Raw genomic sequence first — 23,587 nt, forward strand, 5'->3', positions numbered from 1 at the left:
CGACCACCTAATTCGGTGACTCGTCGCTATATCGGCAACGTTTTTTGTATTAATTTAACACGCTGTGGCGCCTTCATGATTTAATATGTATATCTTAAATCGTGGGCTCCGTCCAGTATAATATTATGATCTTATGGAGTCTTAATATATAAAATGTATTCGTGATTGTATTATCTATGAATTTTCCCAACAGCCAGTGGCCAGTGATAATGTGATATATTGATATGAAGATAGCATAAAAGTTATGTCAACATTGTCATTTGTCAACAGAAACAGTATATTTTAATATTTAACAAAAAGAAAATATAGAAAATAGGTATGGTGCTATGGTTTTTTAAAATCATTTTAGTATTCAAATGTGCCATGTAAACAATGCACATTTAAATATTTATTAATTATTACCACTAGTAGAATGTAATTATATAATAATCTGTTCTGATACATTTTTTTAGTATACATAATAGGTACATCGATCAAATTCTCACATCAATTGCAGGATTTAAAAGGCTGATGAACCATGTTACCTCCACACAATGGTGAAATAATGCATCTTAATGTTGGTGGTACTAGGTAAAGAATAACTGATAAGATCAATACTTTGATGATGATTTAAATTAATATTTATACTACCTATATTATAATATAAATAAAAATGTTATTATATATGCTTAACCTTAACAACAAATACATTTTCTAGCTTACTCAGTAATAGATGCTTAAAAACATTGTACAATTGTTACATCATTACAAATTACTAACTTTTAAATCACAAAAGTACAAAGCCTTTAAAAATAAATATGATACTTAATTCAAAAATATCTGTCTTAAGGTTCTCAACATCACGGCAAACATTAACATGGGTGCCAGATTCTTTTTTTACTGCTCTACTAAGTGGCCGTATTTCTAGTCTACGGGATGATACAGGTGCTATATTCATAGACCGTGATCCAAAAGTTTTTGCCATCATTTTGAACTATCTACGAACACACGACATAGATTTGTCTGGCACTGATATTAGAACATTACGTCATGAAGCGGAATTTTATGGTATTATGCCTCTAGTCAAACGCCTTATTCTGTGTGAAGATCTAGAGCAATCGTCATGTGGGGACATTCTGTTTTATAGCATGTTACCAGCTCCAAGTAAATACAAATTTCGATATAATTAAATAAATTGTTTAAAAGTGTTAAGAAATCCTTAATTTGTATTGGATATTATATTTTATTAATTTTGACAATTTAGTATTTTATTTTACTACCTATTTCTTCTTATAATAATTAAGTTTGATTTAAAAAAAAAAAAAAATGTTTTTCTGAATAATTTTTTTAGACCCTCCTATGCAAGAATCTGAAATAATTAGTAATGCAACTAAAGTAGATGATCAAACAAGACCTGGTTCAATAGTCCGTGTCCCTGAACCAGCACCACCACCAAATTCACCATCATCAATACCTCATACTCATGGTTATCAAAGGTTGGTAAATGTATTAATGTATAATATTCTGACTAATTGGTATAATTCATTATTTCTTAAATATTAATTTTAAATTAAAGGATTACAATATTAAAGTCAAAATATTTTTCTAGTCGTTGTCATTCTCGTAACTCATCTTTGGACATTTCTCGAGTTACTGTAAATGGTCGTGGGTCAGTCATTAATGGCCGTGGCAACGGTAATAGTGGACACTCTCGAGCAGCTTCACTTGGTAACCATGTACCCAATCACCATTCCAGAAACTCATCAGCTGATCTCAACAAGTATATTAGAAACGATGCATTAAACTTGGTTTTTGGCTATAATCAAGGTTCTAACTGGGCTGATCCATTGCGTGTCCAAATCATCAAAGCTCACCATAATTGGATTGTAGTTGCTTACGCTCATTTTATTGTTTGCTACAGGTAAATAAAAACTTTTTTTGAGTTAATGAAACTGATGTAGCAAATTTCCATACACTTATAAGTGGTCCAAAAATTAAAACATGTTATATGCACCAAAAATTTTCATAGCTAATAATTTTGCTCTAAAAATGTAAATTTTAACCAAAATTAAAAGAAAATCACTATACTATTATTTACTCAATATGAACCGGTCACTAGTCCTAATTGATTGATTTTTTAAAATTGATTTACCTACCACACAATTTTTCCAATTTTATTGATATTAGTATAAAATTACTATTGTGTACTACTGCAGCTATTTATTATGGACTGTTGCTTAAAAAAAATACATTCAAAGATTCACCAATTTCTATAAATTATTAATAAAATACAAATAAGTATATTAACATTTATATAAACATAATTAAGCACAACTATATAATAATTCAAAATTTATTTTATAACAAGAAAAATTTACCAAGAAATTTAAACTGCTATGGCAAATATATTTTTGATAAATAAATTTAGCTATATCTTTTAAATTGACTCGAACGCATAGGGACATTGATGTAACCCAGTGGCACCGAACTATATTTTAAAAGGGGGGCCAATTAAAAAGTTATACGGACCACCACCCCAGCTGTTTACAAAATTTTGCTGCATATGTATACATTAATAGCTTAGGAGTTAGGAATATAATTCATAAATAGTTTGTTGGGGTACCCACGGACCCCCACAACCCCACCCACCGAAAAAAGGGTGGACGGTCTTAGGTTATAGGTTCAGCGCCACTGGTGTAACCTAACGTTTATGACAAATACCGCTTTGTATTCAATTATTATTAACTGTATTTGTCTGTAGTCAATTATGTACTGTAACTTATATTATGTTTTATTTTATTGTATGTACCTAACATATTTTATGTTTACTTAGCAGAAAAAGTATACAAGCTCATATAAATGTGTTATCTAATTGTAATGATCAGATTGCTTTTAAAAACAGCCTAATACCTATTCTTGGATGTTTAAATTATTTAATATGTTTCATTTCTTCCTAGATTTTTGTTGTTGTAACTTAAAAATAACAATATTATATATTAAAATTTAAAACAGATTAAAAGATTCAAGTGGTTGGCAACAAGTTTTCACATCGCCGCATATAGACAACTGTATTGAACGAATAGCAATTAATGCTAAAATGAATAGCCAAAATGGTAATTCTGATGGTTCCTCTGTTATGGTTGCTATATCATATGGAAATCAAGTTAGGCTTTGGGGAGTATCAGAACAGGGATCTAGAACCAATATAGGTAATATTTATGTTATATTATTTAAAAAATATATAAATTTAAATTTGTAAACAAATGTGTTTAGGTACATTCAATTTGAATGTTCGTGTAGAGCATTTATTTTTTATTGGTAGCCAACTTGTTGCTTTATCACCCACTGGTAAAATAGGGGTTTGGCATGCAATGACTCAACATTGGCAAACTCAAGATGTAGTACCAATCGCATCATTTGATACGGCTGGTTCATTTCTGCTTCTTGGTTGTAATAATGGATCAATATATTATATTGGTAAGAATTATATACAAGTTATATGATTAGAATACAAATCATAAAAAGTGTTTTACTTACAGTTTATATATAAATTAAATTAAAATACTTTTTTAGATATGCAAAAATTTCCATTGCGGATGAAAGACAATGATTTACTAGTAACTGAGCTCTATAGAGATCCATCAAATGATCCAATCACTGCTATTTCTGTTTACTTGACTCCTAAAACAAGTAAGCCCATATAATAAACTAATTCTAAAAAAAATCATAATTTTCAATGTTTTATCACACTGTACAATCAATAAAATACAATATATCTAAGAACATTCTGAAATTTTCATCAAAATCAGTCTAATTTTTTAAGTATATAAGTTACAAATTAACATAAGTTTTTAAGCAGGCTCGGATAGGTCCGGTGAGTTACCGAGTTGAACTCTATGAGCCGAGTAAAATGGTATGACTGTGAGCATCACTTTGAAATGTGAATTTTGGAAAATGTTGGTTATACATCAGATTTATAAAATATATACCTAGACTAATAGTGTATACTAAGATACCCACATAAAAAATACATTTTTTGAAATTTAATTAAAATGTATAGATTATAATTTAAACTGTGCAATCAGACAAGTTATATTTTCAGTTTATGAACTAAAGTATTAACTTATTTTAAGTATCATTATATTAATAAGTGCTTAACAATTATAATCAATTGTCTTAATATATTTTTAAATTAAATGTTTACTAATATAAAAACTTTAAACAATTGATAAATGTATTATCATTCTATTATTATATTTCTTATGGTTGAGACATTTCTGTTTCTATTTCTTTAGTCGTGATTACTGTTTTTGAATCTGTTGGTACTTCTCCGTTATCTGTTGTTACTTTCGTTGTTACTATCTTTACCTCTGACACTTTACCATCTACCATTTCTGTATTTGGTACTGACGATTTATGAGTAAAAACATTTATTATTTTGTCTTTCATGTTGGAAGGGAGATTCATAATATCATAATTCATAATATCACTAGTTGTACCAACGGCAATATCTATAAATTTAAATATAAGGATTATTATTTATTATTTATTACTATCAATTGAGTTTTAAGAAAGTTAATATTAATTTGTTTTCCTTTAATATTCAATAATAAATATATGCTAATATTTAAACGTATCAAGTTGGGTTATTAGAAGCAGCATATTTATTAAATGATGGTCTAGTGGTAACATATAATCTTAAAGCTTGACAAAATTTCTCAGAATAATCAGATTTTAATCTTGAAAAATATTTTAGTTTATTACACTATTGTGTTAATCAGTTATTTTGGGACATTTTTTTTTGATATTTCAATTCAAGTTAACTTTTTTTGATTTCTTTAATTTATCAAATTTTAAGTATTTGTTTCAGTGTTTTTAAAGTAAATTTAACAATTACTTATTAGTAATTGACTTCTACAATAATCTAGAACACATTTCAATAAGCTCAACATTTATTCAAAATTAAAATCTGTTCATTCTAAATAGGCTTCAATTTTATCAGGTATTTAGATCAAAAACTGATTGGTTTACATTAGTTTCTTCTGTGATAAAAATATTTTATTTTAATATATTCTATGTGCGTATTGCTGTTTAAAATCTGGACAGTACTAGCGACATTCATACAAACGATAATTTAAAACACTCAATAACAGTAAACAACAATATGTGTTAAAGCAATTTCCCATCAAATACTCCTTAGAAAAGGCATGATTACCACCTTAAATTTGTGTGTAACTACAAACCTTTAAGCCACATAATTCGTTCTTTAAATCCTGGATAAATCCATACACCAGTATTTTGGAATTGATCATCTGATTGCACAATCTATTTGAACAGTCCAATGTGTTAAGATATTATTCTACATAACCGGAGAATATAATTTTGCATGTAAAATTGTTTAAATAATAATTGTAAAAATATACATTTTTATATCAGGTAGAATAATAATATTTATACTATTTTAATAACATACTTGAAAAGTAGTGCCAGTTACCAACAAAAATGTGATTATATATTGCATTGTCACTCAGTTGCTACTCAAAACTTTTTAGATATTAAGTTAATCGTAAAGTTTATGTGGTACTAAATATTTTACCATTTTACTTCTATATTTCTTTCAAGTGTTTTAATGTTCAAAAAAATATTGAACACTTGTGTATACATTCTATTCATCTGTCAATCGTTTTTTTTTTTTTTGATACATTTCAGTGTGACATAGATCAGTGCTCTTTAATTTGTAATAACTCACTTTGTAGATATAGATTAATGATACACAATTATATACATTTTTTTTTCTTTTGGTCTAGAGCCCGGCAACTATGGTCATTAGCTATTGTAGGGGTTACAGTTGATAGGGTTGGAACATTTGGTATGGTTAGTGGCAACATGTGTGTTTTGCTTCTGGCAGAATTTCAAATTGGGCACCCATAGGTTTCTGCCATGTCCAGGGGGGATGGTGGCCTTTCTCTCTAGACAGTTGCCTGCCCAGAGAGAAGAGCTGCCCGTGTTCGAGATAGTATACTATTTGAATTACTATTATGTAGCTTTAGTCAAGACTTAAATAGATTCAAAAACTACACTTTTATATAATACTTATATTTCCAACAGTCAATTTATATATATTTCATGAATTGTTATTGCATATCAGGCAACCACATTGTTTGTTTGTTTTGTTTGCTAAATATATATTATTATTATTATTATTATATAAGTTTTTAATTTAAAGTGTATGTAATTTGTTATAGGTGTCAGCGGAAATTGGATTGAAATAGCATATGGTACAAGTTCAGGTACAGTGCGTGTGATTGTCCAACATCCAGAGACTGTAGGACACGGCCCTCAACTGTTTCAGACATTCACTGTACACCAAAGTTCTGTTACCAAAGTTTGTGTTTTAATACTGATTTAAGGTGATATTTTTATTGCTTATTTTTAATTGTTATTTTCATATAGGTTACGCTGTCAGAGAAATTTCTTGTGTCCGTTTGTAGTGAATACAATCATGTGAGGACATGGAGTGTAACTAGATTTAGAGGAATGATTTCTACACAACCAGGTTCTACTCCAGTTGCTTCGTTTAAAATACTATCCCTTGAAGAAGTTGAACCGTGCATTAGCTACTGTGCTGGAAATGATTGTGGTTAATAATTTTTTATATATTATACTATAACTATTATATTCTTACTGACTTAAGTTTAATATTATAATTAATTTATGTATCATATTTTTCTACCAACAATAGGACCATATGGTGAGCAAGACGACGAACAAGTGTTTGTTCAAAAGGTCATGCCTGAAACTTCTGAACTATTTGTTCGTCTTGCATCAAATGGTAAAAGGTAAGGTATATTTATAATTTATGAATAATAATATATACATTTGATTAATACAATTTATAAGTATATTGATCATCTAATTTATATATGTATAAACAATATTATAATGTATTGTAAATTTGGTGAATTATTAATTTCATGAAGTTTGAAAAAATTCATCAAGCTTGATTACAATCAAAATATACAAAATCAACAATGACAAAATATTATGTACACAATGTTACATAATACAATATTCATACTTGACAAACCAACTCATAACATACAAATTTGTCTCGTTTATTTTATCTACATGTCATTTTGACGAATACAAAAAACTACCACAATATTTTATCATAGTATACAACTAATGACTATTGACTAATGTTAGAGCAATATTGATTTTCCCTTTAAAATATCCTATTTTAAATATGATATAATTGAAAATTATCTATTAAAAGAGGTTTTATAATTTTTTAAATAATTGGCATATTACTGCTGGGTTGCATAAACCATTTATGAAATTGAATGTTTCACTAAAAATTTAATTGACCTATCGTGGGCCATAAAATCTTGTTTAAGGGACCATTAGCTCACTATTGATTCATTAAATGTTTTGTGCAACCCGGCATAGGTATGTCTAATTTTCAGAATGCTGATAAACTAAAATCAGCACTTTGTTGTCCCCCTCCTCCCTTTAATTCATCCTTGTTGGTCAGATTACGTAATAATACTGACTAGTACCATTGACATCATTATATCTGTGTGTTAATATATTGTTCCATTGCATATCACTTGTTATGTGTATGATGTATGTGTGTATGTTTGATTTTTAATATTTGTTTTTTTAAATTTCAGAGTTTGCATAATTCGAGCTGTGGATTGTACGATAATTACTTGCTTTTGTGTGCACGAATGTGAAGGCTCTAGTCGCATGGGATCAAGGCCTCGCCGGTTTATATTGACCGGACACTGTAACGGGGCTATTCAAATGTGGGACTTGACCACTGCTTTGGATTTAGCTAACAAATGTCTGCGTGAGTACATAAGTTTATATCTATAATTAGGGCTTGTAAGTTCATGCATTTGCATTTTAATTTTGTCAACCTGTATTAAATGGTAGGTATTAGGTAACATAGAAATTAAATTCAAGATGACAGGATTCAATACCTATATGAAATTTAAATTACATAAAATTGTATATTTCAGCATAATTATGCAGTTTTTAAATTTAAGAAGTATTTAAATTGTTTAAAGTAATTGTTAACACATTGTTAATAGTTTTGATGTGCGTACCAACTTTTTAATGTAGATCAAAAACATCTATTTAAACATTTTAAATCTTTTTATTTTTATTTTTATTTAAATATATTTAATATGTTTACAAAATAAAAACAATACAAATAAGGATAACATAAAAAAGTATGTTTAAATATGAATCACATGAAGAGGATACCATTCATTAACAGAACCTCAGAAATGTTTGAAAACTTTATAAACAATATCTTCATTCTATAAATATAATCAATAGACCATTAAATGATTAAAAATTAGATATTTTTTTAATTGTTTTTATTTGATATTAAAAACAACTGATAAAAACAATTTTAAATGTACGCATTACATAAATATATTTATTCGTAAAAGTTTGAAATAAAAAATATTAGAATGCAATTAATTTTTTTTTATAAATATATTTACCTAATTTTTATTCTTATTTATTTATTTTGTTGCATTATTAAAAGTTTTAAATAACATAATCAGTGTTTATAATTATCTAAATAGGAAGAGGCCGATTCCTCATATTGTCTGTTTTTTCTCTTATTTGTATGGTTGCCCCTTTTAGCAAAAACGTTTTATTTAACACAAGACCTCATTAGCTACATCATTTCTATATTATCCTTTTGATTTTACCAATAATAATTACTATTGTTTTATCTCTCACTAGAACCTATTCCAAATGGAGGTCCAACAGCCGAAGAACTGTTACGTTTGCTTGACCAGTGTGATCTGAGCAACAGCCACTGTTCAACACCTAGTTTATCACCATATCCAGGAATGTTGATCACAAAAGGAAATACGGCTAGATTAAAGGCATCCAATGTGGCGTTTCTCAATCAATCTCAACAAACAGATGCATCCACTTCAACATCATCCTTGTAAAATTATCTTAGGTATATGCATTGAAGTACAAAGTTACAATCATAAATTCAAAAATTCAAATTAAATATTTAGGAGCATATTAAATTAATAACTTTACTCATGCAAGGTCAAATGCAGATTATTTTTCTTTAATTGAATATTTATTAAAGTATTATGGAATTCATAATAGGTATGTAATAATTTACAGTGTTTCATTACATTTAACTATTTGTCTCAAATAAGAACGAAATATATATGTTTTAAACACTTCATATGGATAATATTATATAGGCTCAAACTTGATTACATGTTAGTTGTATTTCCTTTTTGAAATGATGACTATCAATTAATGATTATTGTCTTAGAAATTTTGTGTAACAAGATAATAGATGCAACATAAAATATTTATTTACTTATAATAAAAATGGGACCAATTTACCTTTTCAGTAATAAATAACAATTGATACGATTCAAATTCTAAATTCACTTTATATTTTGTAATTAATGAAAACTAGTTATTTTCTCTACATATAAATATTTTGATCATTTTATACTTATTAATATTATTGTATAGTTTAATTACATTATTATAATATCATATAATTTTATTCATATATGCTTGTCGCGGCCTATTATTGCACCGTTGTAGCATTTACAAATTCAAAATACAACTATAATATTCACTTACAACACAAACACTTAACAATATCAATATATATGAGTAGGTTTGTTAAAAGTGTTATTTGTGACACACTGAATTTCTCCAAGTGGAATTAGCAGCAAAAATAAGTTAATTATATGAATATCCCAGTATTTACGGAAAATTAAAAGTATTTACAAAAGTAAAAAAGTAATATAATATCTGTATTATAATTTTGTGTCTTGAGTCATGATGTGAGTAAAGATAGAAGTGTATTCTAATTAAATGGGCAATTAAAACAAGCTATTTTTTATCATCTTTTTTTCAAATCCATCATTATTAATTATTTTCAATGTGATATTAACAGATTATGTGATACTAATCATGACTATATTATAATATTGTTCTATGATTATATGAATCTCACCAACCCAGTAACCACCTATTGTGAATATTATTATGCTAATGTTTAAAATTAAAATGTATATATTATAAAATAATGGTACTCGTTTAGTTGAATTCCATACTAAAGTCTAAAAGTTGTATTTTAATTAATTGTATTACAGTACCTACCAATGTAAGTTTCTTTAGTTTTTTATTATTTACAATAAAATATTTTATATTATTAAAAATGCTTAATTTCTCAATTAACATTTTTTTTTTATAAGTTTAAATTAAATTAATGATGATATTCCAAATTTGCCTATAAGTACAGTAATACTATAGAGCCCATAAATGAACACTGAATACTATCCATTCAAATATAAATTAGGTATCTTTTTTTACTTTTTGAATTTTTACCCAAGAACTATTAACTGTTTCAAGTATTGCTCATATATAATCTATGTGATCATAAAATCCTTCATATTTATAGGCTTGTTTAGTCATAAGCGTGTTTGTCTGCAGTATTTGCACATTGTACTAATAATGAAAACAATTAATTATTGATCATTTTTGCAAACATTTTTATAACTAACTCGTTTATAAAGTTTATTAAATTGTTTATAATTAATGCATTTTAACTTATTCACACAGGAAAGTAATGATTTTTAGTATAACTTATTTAAAAATTGTCTTGCCACAGTCATATCTGAACAGTAAAACGAAAATATTTATTGTATATAATATACCTATTATTATATACCAAATAGTTGGGTTAGTAATTATTACCATTATTTAGATATAATTAATTAAAGTTTTTAGTTTTTTGTATCGATTCAATTATTTGTTATACCACACTTATCAATATACATTACATATTCATGTGGCCTCACAAATTGTTATTAAAATTATTAAATTATATCTTTATTGAACATTTTGTAAAAATATAATAATGAATATTTTTATACTATTTATATATTTATTTATCATATTGTGTTACATTATATATTATTTTATAAGACCTATGTCATGTATAAATATTAATAAATACAATTACGATCAAAACCACTATACTTTAAAATATGTATACACTTGGCTTATTTTTTCTTTTGAATGTCCGTAATATTAATATAGACAATAATCGTAATGGTCAATGGGCAAAATCTGATAATACTAAGTAGATAATTGAAATTATTTTCAATTATTCTTCACAGATGTTTTCTATTTGAGAAATTTGAAAAATTACTTCTTTAAAGTACAATTTGTGTTTCAAACTATATATAGATATATATAAAAGTACTGCTGTTGCTGCTTTATAAGATTTTTCTTTACCCATAAATAAATAAATTGTTTTCCATAAAACAACATTACCTAGTAGCTGTCCTACCTATAGACTGGATATTTGGCTTCACATAGAATCCATAAAAAGGACTTATGATCATACTATATTTATTTCTATAAATATAACTTGGTTTTGGGTTGTTATCATTTATCAAAGTTATTTGTCTACTATAGGCTTATATATTAGATTCTGAACGGAGTGATGAATGCATTGATGTACGTTTATTTTCTCTATTCTCACCTTTTGGCATACTAAAATTTTTCATCTTTAATATTATCTACTCGATTATGAAGTACCTTGAGATACACTCGGAACCTTCTATACAACATTTTTACATATATTGTTATATTTGATTTATACAATGGACTTTTTCAAAACATGTAGATTAGTTTTAAGCTGTGCCTATTGCCTATTTATACCATGAATCTATTTACACCCTTCTACAGTAAGTCGGTATTGACTTGAAAGTTAATAATTATTAATTATTATAATTATAATAATTATAAATATTATTAATATAATAAATGCAATATTTTTGGTAAAAATAAATTTAACCTCAGTACTACTAATAGTTAAATAAATTACTAATATACATAGTAATAATAATATTATTTGACTATTTATGTATCTGCTCTGGGTTTTCTTATGCAATCGTTGAATTCAAATTTAACACATATACTATATTAGTACATAACGGTGACTTACTGAATGACAAGGTATATTTGACACCTATTGTACAGCAGAGTAGTTACCTACAATTTCCCATTTTTTTATTTTTGTAATTTTATTTGCCTTTGATATTCTAAGTATTTTAGAATATAAAGATTTTACAATAATATATGTTTTTTAGTTTTAGTGTCTGTGTACATGATAATTGATAAGTAGTCGAATTAAGGTTTCGATTTCAGTAATTTTTGGGAAAATGAATCTAGTTGGTTTATTCAAGTGGTAAAAATCGAAAATTCCCAAAAGTTTTCAAGTGTTGGAAAAATAAAAAAAAATAAGAAAAAAAGAGAATTTTTACATAAAACCAGATTGATTTAGTTTTTTTTATAGTAACTTCAAATTTTTACAAAATGCTTATAATGTTTATGTGGTCATTTTCCATAAAATATAACATTTTCAAAATGTTTAACTCTTTTTAAGCTATTAATGGGCATGAGAAATTTTCGTTTTTTTCAATACTTGTCAAAAAGCTTGAAAATGTATACTATGTTCCTCAATAATCTGTTATAATAGCAGTTGAAAAATATTAAAGATATATAGGCGCGATTTTCTTTTATAAGCATTTATTAAAATGTTTACAACATTCAATTTTAACCCCTGGGTGCAGCTCATACTGCACCAAGCGGCGTTGAACCTCCTCAACTCACGCCGTCTCGCCGGCCGGTCATCATGAATGATTATTTTATTAATTCCTATACTTGATAAAATTTTCAAAATATTTTGACAGTTTTCGAGCTGTTTACGGACATTTTCAATTTTCAATTTTGTTAGTTTTTTTTTTCTTTAAAAGTCAATACAATTTTATTTGTTGGGTCAGATAGCGTGAATATGTAATACAAGGTTCCTGATAGATACATTGTTACAATATAATTTGAAAAATATTAAAAATACATGGGAAAATTTTTTATTTTTTTAGCATTTAAAGTTTGATTTGAACATAATTTATAAAATTTAAAATTTAAAAATGATTTTGTAGTAAAAATTTATAAAATGTTCAACTTTTATAGCTATGGATTGAAAATTTAAAACAAGGTTCCACGTAAGTAGGTTATTCTGTAACCAAAATATCTCAAGAATATAAAATCAGTTTTTTTTTATAGTTATTTTATGTTTAAATTTGGTCGAAATTACATATTACATAACCAAGAATAACGATTAGCAGAGCTACATCCACTTATCCACCTTTTTTTGTAATCATTTATGTTCAAATTTTGATGTTTAAACAAAGATTAACGATAATATCATTATTCGTGAATCGTGGGTGCTTATACAGTAATACCGTTAGACGTATATTATAAATTTTACTTTACGCAGTGACATTTTCAAAATATTTAGTTTCATTTTAAGACATAATATGTATGTTAATAATGCATTGTATTATTTATATTATTACAATCATAGTTTTATATTAATTTTAAAACATATTATGAACTTATACACACTGTTTAATGATACGGTTGTATTGGCCCAAAAGTTAATAACAATATAATAAATACAATATTTTTGTAAAAATTAAATCAACTTATCTACTGTTATACAGTATACTAATTGTAAAATAAATTACTTTAGCCATGCCCATACGCACAACTTGGCCACCCGGTACTGATCTCATTTGGAATAGAGTATAGATAGAGGGGGGGAAAGTGGCAGCAATATCTTTATGGTCCAAAAATTCTACTTTTAACTTTTTACCCACTTAGGCCTATACAGAGGCAAAAACATGTATCATCCAATAATTCCAATAGTAAAATTTGTAAGCTGTGGTTATAATTTATAAACACTTTAATCAAATTTTATTTTTTTTTTTTATAAACGTTTTGCTGGGTTGCATAAACAATTTATTAAATTTAATGGTTCACTAAAAATGTTATGGACCAATCACGGGCCACTAAATCTTGTTTAAGGGACCATTAGCTCATGACTATTGATTCATTAAATGTTTTGTGCAATCCGGCATAAGTAAATTATTTTGAATTTGCTGTACATTATAAATTAACTAGGTGTACCTAATAAATGGCACCCAGGTGTGGGCAGAAAGCATTGTCGGGACAAGGAAGTCGGAGTCCTTCCTCACGCAGTCCCAGAGGTGTGCCGCTCTCAGGGTCGCTAGGTGCTACAGGACAGTGTCGGATATGGCAGCGTTGGTCTTGGCCTGCAGGATGCCCCCTGCATATCTCCTGGTCACAGAACGTAAATCTTTCCCCGGGCTTAAGAAGACTGGTGCTGAGTAGGTACTCAAAGCCTGAACAACGGATGGAGACAATCCGTCGGTGGCAGACCGTTTTGGACCGGACGACCAAGGGGACTTGGGCAAAGGTACTGATTCAGGATATCGAGAGATGATGGTATCAGGGACCAAAGTCAGTGAGCTTCCACAGTTCCACATGGCTAATTATTCTTACTAACCACAGATGTTTTCAAAAGTATCTTTGGTCTAAGGCAATGGCGCAGAATTTGTCGTGTGTGCACTGTCTTGCTGCTGTAGACACCGCGGAGCACACGATTTTTTAGTGGCCCTTTTGGGATAACGAAAGAGCCGAATGGTGGGCTCGCTCGGCAGGCAACCCCGGCCGGTGGACCTCCAGGATCTGCTATGCGGTCCACCACACGAGAACCTGCCGGCGGACATCGGACAAAGGAAGAGGATCGGGGAGAATGCCTCAAGGTTGACAAAGCAGTTCACTGAGATGGTGGAGTCAGTCATGGTCAGGTCGTCAGGAAACAGTCTCTGAAGAGGGAACGACAAAGGATGGAAGCAGGTTAAAAACAATTTATGTAATGTAGTCAAGTTATAAACTGTAGTCGGAAGGCCTAATGTCTGGGTGGTTAGAGGCCCCAATTCAATGTAAGCGTTGATCACCTATTTTGTGTAATATTGTTGTCAATTTAATATGTATATGATTAAAGTAAAATAAACGATGTGGTCAAGGAGGTAGCAATGGGAATCCATACTTCCCTCCCAGTCCACGATTCCAAACCGAAAAAAAGGTGTACAAAATAAAACATTGCATTCAAAAAATAATTTCATAGGTCAATTTTTAAGGGCGTTATTTCGGTAAAATAAATATTTTATGCATATTTTTAGAACATTTTTCGACGGTTTTTAGAGCATTTAAAATCTGAGCCCTATTGATCAGATTTCAGGCACAAAACTATAATTTAGACTTAAAGAGTGATTTTAAATAATTATATATGGAATCGTGGAAACAACTTTAAGTATTTCATGGTCGTTAGAATACCTATTAGAACCATTTTTAACTCAATAAACCAGATATAAAAATAATTGTCAACCGAAAACTTGCACTTAAATCAAATAGCCATGTCTTAATTATATCAATCTATTACATTTATTTGTTTAGTAAATAGGTAGGTAGTAGATACCATATGGCATATAGACAAGCAGCAAACACAAGTATGTATGTAAATAATGCATTGTATTATTTATTATATTATTATTATCATAGTTTTATAATAAAAATTAGATAATATCAGTTTAAATATTAATATTTATTGTATTAATTATAATAGTGGTGTTGAAATTAATATTTATGAACTTTTTATTTTAGACACATAAAAATGTAGATTAAATTGTATAACATTTGTATTACTGCTATAAATTAAAGTTATTCAAATTTCAAATTATTAAACATATTTATATATTTTTAATAACAAAAAAATTATATTATATTAAAGAAATCTTTTGTATTTTTATTAATATTTATCTACTGTTTTTGTTTCTAAGTATGACGTTAAACTTAATCTATATTTTTTGCGATACCGTCCATGGTATCTTTTGCCATTTCTCCAGCTCCTTCCGCCATACTTCCCAAACCATCTTTGACGGTCTCATATCCACTCTTCACTGAGTCTGGTATCGGTACCGAAGGCAAATCTACTCATTTAAAAATAAACAAGTTGAAAATTAATACTTAGTTATTATCCTATAATCTGTACTACTGTCTACTTGGACTTACATACTGTGTATTAATTTTTATATATTGAAATAATCAAATAAAAAGAATTTTTATGCATTAACTCGGATTAAATTTTTCAAAAACGACCAAAAAAAAATTGTTGAGAGGAAATCAATAAATAATGTATCTGATTAGGACAGCAGACCCTATCGGATATAGCAGGAATCCGAATGGAAAACTACCAGGCTAAAACTTTCAGTGGAAGCATTAAGCATACCCTGATGATTTAATAATAATGGTGGTGATTGAAGAAACCCTGATTAAACTTATTATTTGAGTCTCCGCGGACAATAATAGGTAGGTACCGTATGTAGTTTTAGTCGTTTTAGATTATATCGTAATCCAGCCGTCATCATGAATTGTAATTCGTGATTATTATTTTTCGTTATCTTTTAACTGCTATAATTTTGGGAAAGTCAGTAGATAGTTCCTATACTGGCAATACGGTATAAAAACATTTATGTAAATAAATTATATTTTATTGAACGCCATTAGGTGTGGTAATAGTAACGAGTATTGTGCATTTAATAAATAGGTACATTTTGTAGTAAATTGTATTTGTCAGGGGGTGCGAAAGAAATTTCAGGGGGGAGGGGCATTTGCGTAGAAGAGTCGTATTGTCTTGTTTTTATAGTTGGTGGACCTAATCACTAAATAGGTATTAGAAAAATATTAAATAAAATTATAAAAATTGTGATAATCGGACATTGCTTAATATATTTATCAGTTGAACCTGTGCAGCTAAATTTTAAAATTTCAAACATAATTTAACTTGGTAGAAATTTAATTCGCGTTCAGCATTGTGCACTCGGGTCTCGTATAGTATAGTCGAATATCACTTTAGAGTTCAGATATATCAGTGAAATGTTCGTAGGGGCATAAATTATAATATACTCACCTGGAGTTATGTCTGGCATATTCGGCATGTATTCGTTATATGTATTTTTAACATACTGCACACCATCACTCATCAATCCTTTCACATCTTCATACAGTGTATCAGGAGCACAATCCCCTCGTCCAATCTAATTCAACGATAAAATATTTTACATAACTGTATTGACGATTTTTATACTTATTGTATAATAACAATATAGAAAGTCGTGTATAAATTAATTTTTATTATTATAAGTTATAACAAAAAAGGTTTATCTTACTTGGCAAGAAATACCGATCAACAGCACAAACGCTAAAACAAATTTCATGATTACTATTAGAATTGTCTCTTGATCACTACTAAATCTCAAATGAATTTGAGAGCGTGAGTGACATTTTGTTGTATATATAGCAAAACGAGTATCTGTTTAAGGAATTTTTAATATTCAAAGACATGATTACACTCAGCACTTATAATATGCACATACCTAGTTTCTTAATACAGACTGTAATAATTTGAATATGCCTAGGTATACGTAATTTTTAAATCAACAATCAATGTCGTGTAAGATTCTTATTATAGGTAGTTACCTATCTATAATATTACTATGCAACAATCTAGAAATAAACATGTCACTATATTTTGGTACGTGAGGAATTCATAAACTTACGAATATGATTTGTGTGCACTTTACAGTTCTAGGTATAGTTAATAGTTATACAGCGTTTTATTTATATCCAATTCCAATACAAATATTGGCTATAAGTTATAAGAGCTTATAAGCAGTGGCGTATTTATGGGGGAGGGGGCAACGTGCAGGGAATTTGCCACCCTCCCAAGACGCTTTTTATTAATTTGCTGCTCAATGCATATTATTTATTTTTGATTAAATTATACTTTTACATTTTAATGATTTTAAAGTTTGAAGTGAGGTATTTAATATTCCCTAACTGGACACCTATTTTTGCAATTTTTTTTGTAGACTTATGTAGTTCACTATGTAGAAAACGATGGTAAAGTCAGAATTTGGCGCTTAGTTTCGATGTTATGGCTTAATGAAGTTTGCTATTTTGCGATTATTACGCATTCGCAAATCACTAGTTAACTAGTTTACTGCGCATTTTTACGAATATTGAGGTTTTTTTTTGAAACTTATGTACTTCAATTAGTTACGAACGACGGTGCAATCAGAACCGGGACCGGTAGGCGAAGGGAGTACCTATATAATATACTTATGTAGAATTATGTTACTTTAACAGGCAAGGTTAGAATACACCTACTCATCAGCCTGAATTGAATTTCAATTTTTTTTCTCCAAGCTGTCGGTCGTGTTATCCTTATCAAATATTTGCACGTTCTTAACTTGTTAAAATACATGAAAAAAAAATCAAAATTTGTTATAGGCGCTGCGCAGTAATGTAAAGTTTCACGCATGCGTATAAACGTAAAATCGCAAACTTTGTAAAACTATAACTTCTAAAATAATGACTTCCGAAAAAAAAATGTTGACAGTTTCAAAATCAGCGATGAAAAACACGTCTTTTAAACATTTTGAAGTTCGTGAGGGGCGTGATAAAGTTCATATTTTGTTCCTATAGTTTGACCAGTATAATATTATATAGTCGCTTCTACACTCGTTTCCAGTCACTAGTTAATATACTTTTCACAATGTAACTGGTAAGGTCACGAGAGGTCCATGGGACCTCAAGTTTTGTGACCAGACCTGTTGTTTACACGAAAATAATTGAAAAAATAGTTAATAGTTATTATGGATTAGTTTAGCGCATATCTAAAGACAATTAAGAGCGTTGTCGTTGTGTGAATGCGTAAAAACGTAGAATTCGAAACTTCATTATCCTAAAACTTCAAAACGAAGTCCGGCTACCAAATTCTAAATGCACCATCGTTCTAAACTCATTGAAGTACATAAGTTTACTGTTTAATTAGAAAATGGGGAGCAGCATATTTATTACATGATGGTCTATAGTGTATACTGCGGTCCACGAGAGTATTATAACTGTCACCCGACGAAAACACGTTCGATTCCGCGCATATTTGACATACACGCTGTGTTTGGAAAGAATGAGTTCCAAAAGGAACTTCCTTTTTAAAGAACGGCACGATGAACGAATTCCTTTTTATAAGGAAAGAACGAGAAAATGGACTAGTTCTTTTTTTCAATGAAAAATAACAAAATTGCTCGTTCCTTTCTAGTTCCAATAATTTACACAGATAATTTTATTATGTAAATAATTGAAATGAAGGTATATTTTTTTTAATATGTATAATGTATATTACTAATTAGTGATCGTTATCGAGTATCGACGTTAAGACAATCGACATACGTTGGCCAACAATTTAATTTTGAAGAAAATCTCAAAATAGAATTATAAAATATGTACCTATTTGTAGTTATATATTATAATTAAAAATTAAAGAAGAATGCACATGAAAAAAAAATATAAGTGATTAAATAAGAATCTTTATTTTATTTGGAACTAAAAAAGGAACTCGTTCATTTTCCAAAGGAACGACAAAGGAACAAATTTTTTTTTTTAAGGAACAAGGAACGAATTCCTTTCAAATTGACTTAAAATCTTATTTTGATTTCTTTAATTTCTCAAATTTTAAGTATTTATTTCAGTGTTTTTTTAAAGTAGTTTTCACAATTACTTATTAGGAAAATTCAAAATTTCAAATATTTATAAATAGCTCAATAAGAATACAAATATTTTTAAAATGATACTCATCTAATGGCACGTATAGAAAAACTAATATAAATATTTGGTGAAAATTTCATGTATCTACGGTCGTTATTATTGTCTTTGAATTACAACAAAATAAAAAAAATCGTTCCATGATAAGTCATTAATTTACAGGTGAATATCAGAATATCTAGCTTTAAACGCTCATAAAAAATGTATTTAACTTTCCAGTAGATATAAGTACTTTTTTTCAAAAGGAAAAACAAGATATGTGAAATCTTGTATTAAATTTTCAAATCTTAGATATAAAAAGCAACATTTTTATGAAATCTAACATTTGAACAGTGGCGTATATCGAGGGTGGGCCTAGTGGACTGTAGACCACCCCCGAAATTACAGTCTTTTTAAATAGAAGAACAATATATTTTATCAGGTACTATTATAAGTTATGATATTTCATAGCCGGTTAAAAAATAACAAATATGAATATATTTATAGAAACTGTTAAAAATTTTGTAGACAGTGTAAGTAATTAAAGTCATCTAAGTAATTACTTGCTAGTTTCTATCTACTATAAACTCCCACCACAAAAATGATTTCTATATACGCCACTGCATTTGAAACAAGCAATTTTTAACTTTAGCTTTGGGTTTTTGTACTCCCAAATGTTGCGGCACTGCTTATAGTTTTTTAGTTAAACAATGTGCTCTCATTTTTATATACGACTTTACAAACATTGTTATTTTTAATGGTTTGTATTTATTAAAATCTTTATTTTTAGTCACAAGCTTAATTTCAATCAAAATATACAAAATCAATAATGACAAAATATTATGTACATAACATATTTTAATGTTACATAATACAATGTTTATACTTGACAATTGAAAAACCAACTCATAACATTGTTTATTTTATCTATATGTCATTTTGATTAATACAAAAAACGACCACAATATTTTATTATATTATACGATTAATGACTAGGTTTATTTACTAATATTAGAACAATTATTAAATTTTTTTAATAGTTTATTAAGTAATTTAAATAAAATAAAAAAAATTAATGTAACGAGTAATGTAATTTTATTACTTTTAAAAAGTAATTTACCCACATGTGTACTGGTGTTAATAAATATTTTATTATTAATTATTATAGGTAGGTAATAATCTATATTTTTATCATTAAATAGATCGACTTCATTGGGTTTTCATTATAGTTTACTAGTTTAGAACATACTATTGTTGTTAAATAAATCAATTTTCATGGTAGATATATAGTAGGTATATTATACACTTATACAGTCAACACCAGTTATTTGTATTTAAAACATAAGCAGGAAATAATATTCAAGTTATTTGAAATTTGTTTACCAAATTAATGTCTAAATAGTAAACAGATTATACTATTTAGTATTTTGAATATTCCATAATTATTTAGATTTTACTAATTATTTCCTCACAACGTTTTGCTGTTTCATGTTAGTATTTATTATTTTGTTTGTTCAAAAACGATTATCAACGTTGAACATATACAGGAGTGATTCACCAAGCATATATGCTTCCACCATTATCTCATTTCATTAATGATTTATTTATTCAAACTCCGATTTTTAAAATTTTAAATATGTAGGCAACTATTTTTTATAAAGACCATATGTTCATATTCTTTAGATTTTTATGAACTTACTAGATACTGAAAGAGTGGTACAAACTGGTGATACAAAATTCTGTTCTTCAAATGAGAATCCTCCTTTTTTATTCTAATTATTTTAGTGGCCTACCTAATTCAAAATTCGAACGAGTAGTTTTTCAGTTATTAAAATGTTTGTTATTGTTTTACAAAAATATAAATAATAAAATAAAATCTAGTAGGTTTTTAATATGTATTATTCTCGGACTATTTTTAAAATTTATAAATATTTATAGATTAATATAAATAAGCGAAATTTACAAATTGACATAGCTCCCAAATCTTCCAAACTCTTTATTCCTTTTATCAAACTATATGAACGTTAGTTCACCAAGTTAAATAACTCAAAAACTACTTTTCCAAAGTTCCGAATTTTGTTTTTGATACGTCAACATTAGATATTCACTAAATAATTAACGGTAAAATGGTAGTTGTCATTCTAAATACAGAAGTTTGTATCTGAACAGGGCACTCCTTAATTAATATAAAAATCCCAATAATTTAAAAAAATGGTGTTTAAGTAGGTATATTAAAAAAATTCCAAAAATCAAATTTCGAATAATTGCATTATTGAACAAGAAAAATGGGGCTTATTGAATCGCCTTGAATACAATGATTATAAGTACATATATTTATATGAATTCACAAGTTATTGTGTTATATTTGTTTTTAATAATTTAATATTAATTATCTAGGTAATCAATCGGTTCACTGTCCAGTTACAATACAGTACGTACGTATATAATATAATGTTAGATAAGAAATATATATTTTTTAGATTCTGAGTGGAGCGATTAATGTGTTGATTTTAAAATGATATGTATTTCTTTTAATTTTAAATTTTATGGGTCTGTTATCACCTTTTAGGTCAGTAAAAACAATAGCGTCACTTAGGGCACCTGTCGGGCCGGGTATGGGCTAGTTTTGGGCTTTAATTTAATAGGTAATATATTTAGGTATCCTTTTACATAATAATATGTATTAAGTATATATAGTCATTGTTATCTCTCAAAAAAATGGTATATTAACAACTAAGTGTTAATTAATGATAAGATGCTATTTGTATTGAGATAAAAATGCAATTGTAATGTAATGTAATGTAATTTATTGTTAGCGACCGGTTTTTTTTTGTTTTATTATGCGCTGGTCAAAATTTCCCCTCCCTCTCAAAAACTGAAATTACGCCAATGAGTAAAAATGTATTGATTTTGGTAGGATTTCTGGTAGGAAAGTGAATCTAGTTGGCACTTTAAGGGGTGAGAAGTAAAACGTTCGCTGTACTTATCAAAAGCGTAGGGAAAAACTAAGGAAAAACTAAAATTTTTACATGAAACCAATTTGACTAGTTTGACAAAATCAATTTTGTTTTGGTGCAACTCTGTTAAAAGTTATAAAGACATTGAAATATCAAAAGTAAACAATTAAAATGTACCAAACATTCACAATATGGTAGTTAACTATAGAAATAGGGGTAAGTAAAAGTATACATATAGCACATATAGCCTAAGGTAATATAAAAAATGGATAAATGGATGTTTCTTTGATGTATACAGTATACAGTAGGTTACAAGTGGGTAACTGTAATGGATGGTGTTAATTTTGAATTCAATGATATAATATCATTGTATAAGAAAAACGATTCTGAGCGAAGGTCTGTCAGCTTATAATATTAATAAGTATATTTAATGATATTATTGTTAGTAATTTATTTTATTATTAGGTAGGCATTTTATTTATTTGTTAAATTTCAACGGATCATAAGATCCAAATACAATATAATAGTACAAATATAACAGTAATTAAACTGATAATAAAAATACAAATTATACAATAGTACAGTAATAATAATAATATAATTAATACATAAAATACAAAAAATTATATTTACATAATTACTAATAAACTCCAATGTAGTAAAGTTAAATAAATCAATTTTTGTTACGTTCGCTAATGGCATCATTCTGTTAGTAAGCAAGGTTAGTAACATGATATGTTTTTTTGTGAAAATACATAAAAAAAGGCGGGTAAGTGGATGTCACTCTGCTGTACAGTAGGTTACAAGTGGGTCAATGTATAATTTATCGTATTAAATTTGAATTCAATGATATAATATATTAATATCATTGTATAAGAAAAACGATTCTGAGCGGAGATGGTTTGTCAGTCTGGATATTTTATATTGCTATTATTTATTATAGCCTGTAAATTGAATTAATATTAGGTATAATATTATTATTTTTTATTCGTTTCTGTGGTGATAAATAAGCGTTAGAAATTAAAATCTCGTTTTTTCGTAATTTGTTTGTGGTTTTT

The 23,587-nt window shown here is 27.8% G+C and overlaps 3 protein-coding genes across 3 annotated transcripts; 1 reads left to right on the plus strand and 2 right to left on the minus strand.

Annotated features, from left to right (window-relative positions):
• Nucleotides 1-39: 39 nt before the first annotated feature.
• Nucleotides 40-11,008, plus strand: LOC132943118 (BTB/POZ domain-containing protein KCTD3). The gene is made up of 13 exons (XM_061011942.1): nucleotides 40-316; nucleotides 453-570; nucleotides 830-1,143; nucleotides 1,331-1,475; nucleotides 1,589-1,900; nucleotides 2,992-3,188; nucleotides 3,253-3,456; nucleotides 3,553-3,669; nucleotides 6,225-6,364; nucleotides 6,433-6,619; nucleotides 6,722-6,818; nucleotides 7,653-7,831; nucleotides 8,743-11,008. The coding sequence occupies exons 2-13, from the start codon at nucleotides 518-520 to the stop codon at nucleotides 8,955-8,957; spliced, it is 2,160 nt and encodes a 719-aa protein (XP_060867925.1). The 5' UTR covers nucleotides 40-316; nucleotides 453-517; the 3' UTR covers nucleotides 8,958-11,008.
• On the minus strand, nucleotides 4,001-5,590 carry LOC132943119 (uncharacterized). Its single transcript, XM_061011943.1, has 3 exons — nucleotides 5,453-5,590; nucleotides 5,223-5,304; nucleotides 4,001-4,490 (listed from the first exon to the last, which is right to left on the minus strand). The coding sequence occupies exons 1-3, from the start codon at nucleotides 5,498-5,500 to the stop codon at nucleotides 4,240-4,242; spliced, it is 381 nt and encodes a 126-aa protein (XP_060867926.1). The 5' UTR covers nucleotides 5,501-5,590; the 3' UTR covers nucleotides 4,001-4,239.
• Nucleotides 11,009-15,446: 4,438 nt separating the features above from the next.
• On the minus strand, nucleotides 15,447-17,315 carry LOC132942926 (uncharacterized). Its single transcript, XM_061011642.1, has 3 exons — nucleotides 17,157-17,315; nucleotides 16,898-17,024; nucleotides 15,447-15,917 (listed from the first exon to the last, which is right to left on the minus strand). The coding sequence occupies exons 1-3, from the start codon at nucleotides 17,202-17,204 to the stop codon at nucleotides 15,781-15,783; spliced, it is 312 nt and encodes a 103-aa protein (XP_060867625.1). The 5' UTR covers nucleotides 17,205-17,315; the 3' UTR covers nucleotides 15,447-15,780.
• Nucleotides 17,316-23,587: the final 6,272 nt, after the last annotated feature.

Source organism: Metopolophium dirhodum, chromosome 4, assembly GCF_019925205.1.
Source record: "Metopolophium dirhodum isolate CAU chromosome 4, ASM1992520v1, whole genome shotgun sequence".
Classification (NCBI taxonomy): Eukaryota; Metazoa; Arthropoda; class Insecta; order Hemiptera; family Aphididae; genus Metopolophium; species Metopolophium dirhodum.

Excerpts from the sequence above, each read along its gene's own strand:
- LOC132942926 (XM_061011642.1), bottom strand. The coding sequence starts at position 17,204 with ATGAAATTTGTTTTAGCGTTTGTGCTGTTGATCGGTATTTCTTGCCAA. Across the intron at positions 17,025-17,156 it reads TGATCGGTATTTCTTGCCAA|ATTGGACGAGGGGATTGTGC; the intron begins GTAAGATAAACC and ends TCGTTGAATTAG. Across the intron at positions 15,918-16,897 it reads TATGCCAGACATAACTCCAG|ATTTGCCTTCGGTACCGATA; the intron begins GTGAGTATATTA and ends TTAAATGAGTAG.
- LOC132943118 (XM_061011942.1), top strand. The coding sequence starts at position 518 with ATGTTACCTCCACACAATGGTGAAATAATGCATCTTAATGTTGGTGGT. Across the intron at positions 571-829 it reads CTTAATGTTGGTGGTACTAG|GTTCTCAACATCACGGCAAA; the intron begins GTAAAGAATAAC and ends ATCTGTCTTAAG. Across the intron at positions 7,832-8,742 it reads TTTAGCTAACAAATGTCTGC|AACCTATTCCAAATGGAGGT; the intron begins GTGAGTACATAA and ends ATCTCTCACTAG.
- LOC132943119 (XM_061011943.1), bottom strand. The coding sequence starts at position 5,500 with ATGCAATATATAATCACATTTTTGTTGGTAACTGGCACTACTTTTCAA. Across the intron at positions 5,305-5,452 it reads TAACTGGCACTACTTTTCAA|ATTGTGCAATCAGATGATCA; the intron begins GTATGTTATTAA and ends CTGTTCAAATAG. Across the intron at positions 4,491-5,222 it reads ACGAATTATGTGGCTTAAAG|ATATTGCCGTTGGTACAACT; the intron begins GTTTGTAGTTAC and ends TTAAATTTATAG.